The 5481-nt window shown below is 54.7% G+C and overlaps 1 protein-coding gene across 1 annotated transcript in view; it reads right to left on the bottom strand.

The window, feature by feature from the left end:
• Nucleotides 1-5481, bottom strand: part of TBRG4 (transforming growth factor beta regulator 4) — a gene marked incomplete at its 3' end in the record, with an annotated part of 10979 nt that overhangs the window by 4053 nt on the left and 1445 nt on the right. Inside the window, exons 2-3 of the mRNA XM_010286119.1 lie at nucleotides 2841-3158; nucleotides 1411-1582 (exon numbers count right to left, since the gene is read on the bottom strand). Coding sequence (XP_010284421.1) covers nucleotides 1411-1582; nucleotides 2841-3158 — 490 coding nt within the window. The remainder of the gene's footprint in view (nucleotides 1-1410; nucleotides 1583-2840; nucleotides 3159-5481) is intronic.

Here is a 5481-nt window from a genome sequence, read left to right as displayed (position 1 = left end):
CCACCGCAGCGGCTACAGCGCTGCCGGAGCCTGCAAGAGCCAGACTCACCCCCAAACCACGTCCAGCCGTTGTAGTTGTCCACTTCGCAGGTTTTAAGGCTGAGGGACTGTTCAATTACCTGGGCCGATCTCTGCATATGCCCCAGGCCCATATATACCATCCAGCTGCCCTTCCTGAGCTGAAGCACCTACAGTCCTGCCTCCGAGAAGGGGACCCAGCATGGATTTAGAGGCCATGACGTGGAGTGTCCACCTCTTTCCTTGAAACTCATTTCAGATTCATCAACTTCCCAACAAGTACGCTGGTAACGTCAATGAGGGAAGAACAAGCTCCCTCCAAGGCCAGGTCCAGCAGGCTTATTTCTTTATTTTGAGAGTAGAGCTAACCCACGGAGACTGTCCTGGCCTCAGCTGCTGTCAGAAGAGCTGTTTCCACCACCAGGAGCTGGACAATCAACTGAAGATGAGATCCTCCTTGGCGCTTCTGACTTCCCTTATCCCTGTTTGTCTGGGCTTTCCACAGGCCACCAACAGTAAAAAGAGAGCAGGACCACGCAATACTGACCGGAAAGAGGAACCAGAGAACTAAGACACACAGGATCCTAGACCAGATTATCAATTAGCACTACCCTGCTGTTAATAGAGCTGTTTTGCACCAGATTCTGTCACCATCAAGTAGATGGTGGCTCTGGTTTACCGTGTGGCCAGGAACATCACCAAGGTGGCTGTCACCGCCCCGAGTGTCTGTCAACGCTTGTACAAGCACTTGTAGCATCTCACCTGCTGAAGAGTACGAATTCAGCACCCAGCGTGTCTCAAATGATAATTAACTTGTCACTAGGACATCTTTGGTGGAAAGAAATCAGCTATTTTAGTACCACTGTCCCCATGTAAACAGTCCAGCTCTCCCCAGGGCTCCTGCTCAGCCCTCCTGTTACTGAGGGCTGTGTTTTGCAAGTGAGGAAACAGGGGTACAGGCTCCCCAAGAAACCCACGGCCACGGGAGGAGGTGAGACAGGATTTGGGGCCATTTGGGGGCTCCTAGCTCACTAGCTGCCTTCGCTGCAGGGCAGAGGGGCTCCCTGGCATCCCAAGCACCTTTCCAAAGCGCTCTCTCATTGCAAGTTCCCTTCTTCCCATGCACTGGAAGGAAAACTAGGGCGTACCACTGCCACGAGCTGCACCAATCACGCCATACACCAGAGGCACCTGGGCTCGGAACTGGTACTACCCCGCCGTGACAGCTGGTGTGCTAGGTCCAGCCTAACGGATCCTTGCCAGCCTTTCTCCTTCACCTGGCCTTGACGCCGTAGTAGCAAATGCCATCAAATCCCCACTTGAGTGCCCAAAATCAACTGGGCTCTACCACACGGAACATCCAGCAGGTCCCAATACAAGTGAGCTGCTTACCATAGGCGAAAATCAGGTCTGTCAGGACGTTGAGGCTGAGGTCAGCGTGCTTCTGAACCAGGTGGTAGGACAAGGCTCGGAGCAGAGGCACGCAGCGCCGGTTCTGGTAAGCCAGAGCCAGCATTATTTTCCGGATGTCATCGGGGTTGAACTGTTCAGCAAGTTCCAGAGCCTGCCAAGAAATGGTTTACACAGGGATGTAAAGGGAAAGCACAAAGCAAGGTGCAGATGCAGGCTTTATTCGGAGCGGGATGCGCCATTGCTACCAGCTGAGCCTCTCCAAGGGTGATGGGGCCTGGAACTGGTGAGCGTTTAGAAGGCAGCGAGGCTAAGCGGCTGGCAGCGAGCGTAACAGCTCACGTGGAGAGAGGGTGAGGAAAGCAGACCCTCGTCCACTCAGCCAGGATCTCCCCACTGCTGGTTCTGCCTCCCGCAGCCAGCAGGACCTCTGTGTCCATTCCTCTGGTGTGTCCAGGCACCGTAACGTGCTGTCGGGCAAAGACTGACGGAGGAAAGGCACCCGCTGCCGGATCAGCACCCTGCTTTCCACTGTAATTTCTGCTTCGTTTGCAGGACACTAAGCCAATGTCATTAGTTTGGGCTCTGCACAAGCTGACCACCTCATCAGCCCGTTACAGCATTCTGACTCATCACACCAGTGTCTGTAGCATTTATTTATCCCCAGGGTCGAGGGAGAGGGACAGTGGGGCTCATGAGCTACAGCTGTTGCTGTGGCAGCTGTTTGGCCAGTCCCCAGCACGGGCTGGACGAGGACTGAATTTGACGCAGCTGCAGTCGGGGTTCCTGTAGTGGTTCCAACCCAAAGGACATTTCCCTGCTCCTGCGAGCAAGAGAAACGGGCCCACTGAGCACAGGAGGGGACAGACCTTTGAAGAGGACGGGTGCCTGGAGGCAGCCAGAAGGCGAGGACAGTACGGGCAGTCCTTGTCCTCACTCCCCTCACAGCCTGGCTCGTACCAGGAAGCAAAGGATGGAAGCTTTTGGCAGCTGTGTTATGCTGGCTCTGTAAGTTACCACTTGCCAGCTGAGTTAAGGAAATTTGAGCTTGTTCTCTGCAAACCTGCCACAGCTGTGAAGCAAAATGCATCAGCTCACCCCATCTTCCTGCAGTGCAGACCAGTGCGAGTCACCCACTCACACCAATATGGACTGGGAAGGGGCTGGCAAGTGCAAGCCATCTACGCAGCTCCTTGGAAACCCCTCTTTAGAAGCACCCGTGCACGGGAAGCTGCTTTAACAGCAACTCCTAAGCGCACACCAAAGTACTCTGGAGCTGCAACGAGCGCAGCCTGTGTGGGATTAGCGTTGACGTACCGGATGGGTTGAGGGGGACGGGGCTCTCCCGCGGCCGTCACCTGCGGGAGGCAGCCTGTCCGAAGGGAACGGAGGTGGAGAGCCCAAGCCCCTACCTTGTCCTCCAGCCGGTCCATCAGAGCCGGGGAGACGTGCCCGACCTTGCCCATCAGCATCACCACGGTTCGGGTGCCCTCAAGCTCCGTCCAACGCAGCTCCAGTTTCTTGATGACTTCGTTCAGCAGCTGGCTCTCCTTCCCCTGCTTCATTGCCAAGAACTCTGCCAGGGAGGCGAGCTGCCTGAAAGTGAGGCGCCGCAGCCGCCACAGCACCTCCTGCTCCACCGACCGCATCTCTCTCCTGTTGCTGTCCATCCCCAGGGCGTAGAGGCTCTTCAGGAGGTTCACCAAGGTGTTATTCCACACCTGAGAAATCTGGGCAAGCAGAGAGAAGAATAAGGGAAAGGTGTTGATCAGAGACAGCACGAGAGTATTCAGTTGCCAGTCACAACAAACACCAGGCAACGCTCTCTCTCTACAGAAAGAGCTGCACAGCGTTGAGAAGACATGAGAGTCCTCCTCGGTCCGAGGACATCCAGCTGTCCCCCACAATGCGAGACCTCTGCTCCTCCTGCCTGGTCAGATACAGACTGGAGCGACCCAGCGCCCTGGTGAGGAAGAGGAACCTCAATGCCTGTACCACAAACTGAAGCCACGCACCGATCCCAGCAGCATGGATGAGCCTCGAGAGGTAACCGCACGTCGCTTATAGAGCGGCCATGTAAGTGTGAACTCCCTCTGTCTCGGAGAAGGAAGTTACATAGATTTGCTACCAGCTGGGTGAAATATTTAACTAGACTTTACCTTTTTCTGGGGGCACTTCAGCTTCCTTGTGGTGTGGCTGGTAAAACAAACAGCAGCAGGAAAGACCGATAATTCAGGGGCAGAAACTTGGGGGTCTCACAACTTGCCTCAGCACCTCAGGTCAGATGAAACTCATCCTAGAAGTTTCAGTTTCTCTCCAGTGTCTCTGAAAGGAGGCTGGGCACGAATCCCACCGTGCTGGGAGCACCAGGACTTGCGCAGTCCCACCCTCTGCCTGCTGACCTTCTCTGCCTGGCCACCACCAGCTGCTTTTCCACTGGCACGCGAGGTTGAGCTTGTGGTTTTCCACCAGCAATCGGTCTTCCAGCTTTCATCTCCTTCAGCATCTGTCAGGGAATGCCTGGCACCTCTTTATTTCCAGTCCAAGCTTCCCCAGCTGTGCCCTGCTGCTGCCCTGCAGCACTACAAGGCAACTCCAGCCTGAAAGCTCTCCCAATTTCTATAAAACTAAACCAAATCTGTAGCACAAGGTGGGTTCTGATGGGCCCTTCAGAAAGCGTCAGTGCGCCAGCCGCCCGGTACAGAGCGCAGCGCCTGCTTGACAGAACATCCCAATGTTACAAAATGATTTTAAAAATGAGGGGATGCTTCTCAGATCGAGTAGGCAGGAGGCAAGCGAGGCAGTTGCTGCGAGATGCTGAATTTCAGGCAGGAGAGACCATGCGGCTTTGGGCAAACAAAGGCTTTAACTTTCTGGCCTGTGCAAACTCCAGCATGGCGAAGTCCTGGAGCGCTTGTTCAGCACCTCAGGCACAAGAACGACATGAGCGCTGCCAGGGTACTCTGCTAAAATCTGAAAAATGACGGACCAGGACGCAGCTGGGTAAGCGAGCAGAGCTCGCGATTTGCCCTGGGTTATTCAGAAAGTCACTCTGAGAACCAGATTACTCCCCTGGCTGATCCCTCACCTTTTTCAGCCATTCATGTGTACACAACTCACCTCCCAGTCTGTTAAGAGCCCTTTCCCTCGATGCTGTCCCGGCCCACGCCTCACCTACTGTTCAAAATCTCTAGCTCACTGACACAAGGACATTGCAAGCTGCTTAATTTTAGTTTCTTCGCATCAAAGCATCTTTGCATCTACACAACGACCTCTTACATTCAGTTATCTATGACTGAGGCTGCAATAACAGCTTGTTGGAGAAGGGTAATTGTGTTTGCAGTGAGTTTGCTTGCTTTACATCTCAAAATCCATAGCCACATCGCTCTTGGCAGTTTCCTACACTTTGGTCACACTTCCTCACTTGTCACATCACTCATGCAGTGCGACAGCTTGGCTTTGCCAGCTCTGGGGCATGCCTTCCCCATTGAGGGGTCCCCAGGGACACCGGCACCCCTTTGATCCATGATGACAGCGACAGATCAGCAGGAGCAGAACTTTCACTCCAAGTACAGCAGCATGGAAGCATTTCAGCTGAACGGAGCTAACCAGGCAGCCTCAGGACAAATGCCACCTCTCTGCTATCCTTAGACAGGTTTTAGGGAGCAGAGATTATGGATCAGGAGAAATATGAGGCATCTGCAGGATGCTTGTACCCCCAGAGCCCGGCCAGGAACCTCATCAAATTCAACAAGGCAAGTTCACAGGTCAGGGCAATCGCCAGTACCAGCACAGACTGGGGGATGGATGGACTGAACACAGCCTGGTGGAGAAGTACTTGGGGCAACACGTGGGTAAAAAATGGGACATGAGCCGGCAATGTGCGCTCGCAGCCCAGAAGCCAACTGTGTCCTGGGCTGCCCCCAAAGCCGCGTGGCCAGCAGGGCGAGGGAGGGGATTCTGCCCCTCTGCCTCGCTGTGGGTGGATCCCCCTGCAGGGCTGCGTCCAGCTCTGGAGCCCTCGGCACAGGAGAGACATGGACCTGTTGGAGC

This window comes from Phaethon lepturus, unplaced genomic scaffold (genome assembly GCF_000687285.1).
Source record: "Phaethon lepturus isolate BGI_N335 unplaced genomic scaffold, ASM68728v1 scaffold39114, whole genome shotgun sequence".
Lineage (NCBI taxonomy): Eukaryota > Metazoa > Chordata > Aves > Phaethontiformes > Phaethontidae > Phaethon > Phaethon lepturus.
Note: the sequence above shows the minus strand (reverse complement) of the source record. Positions and strands in the feature narration are given on the sequence as shown.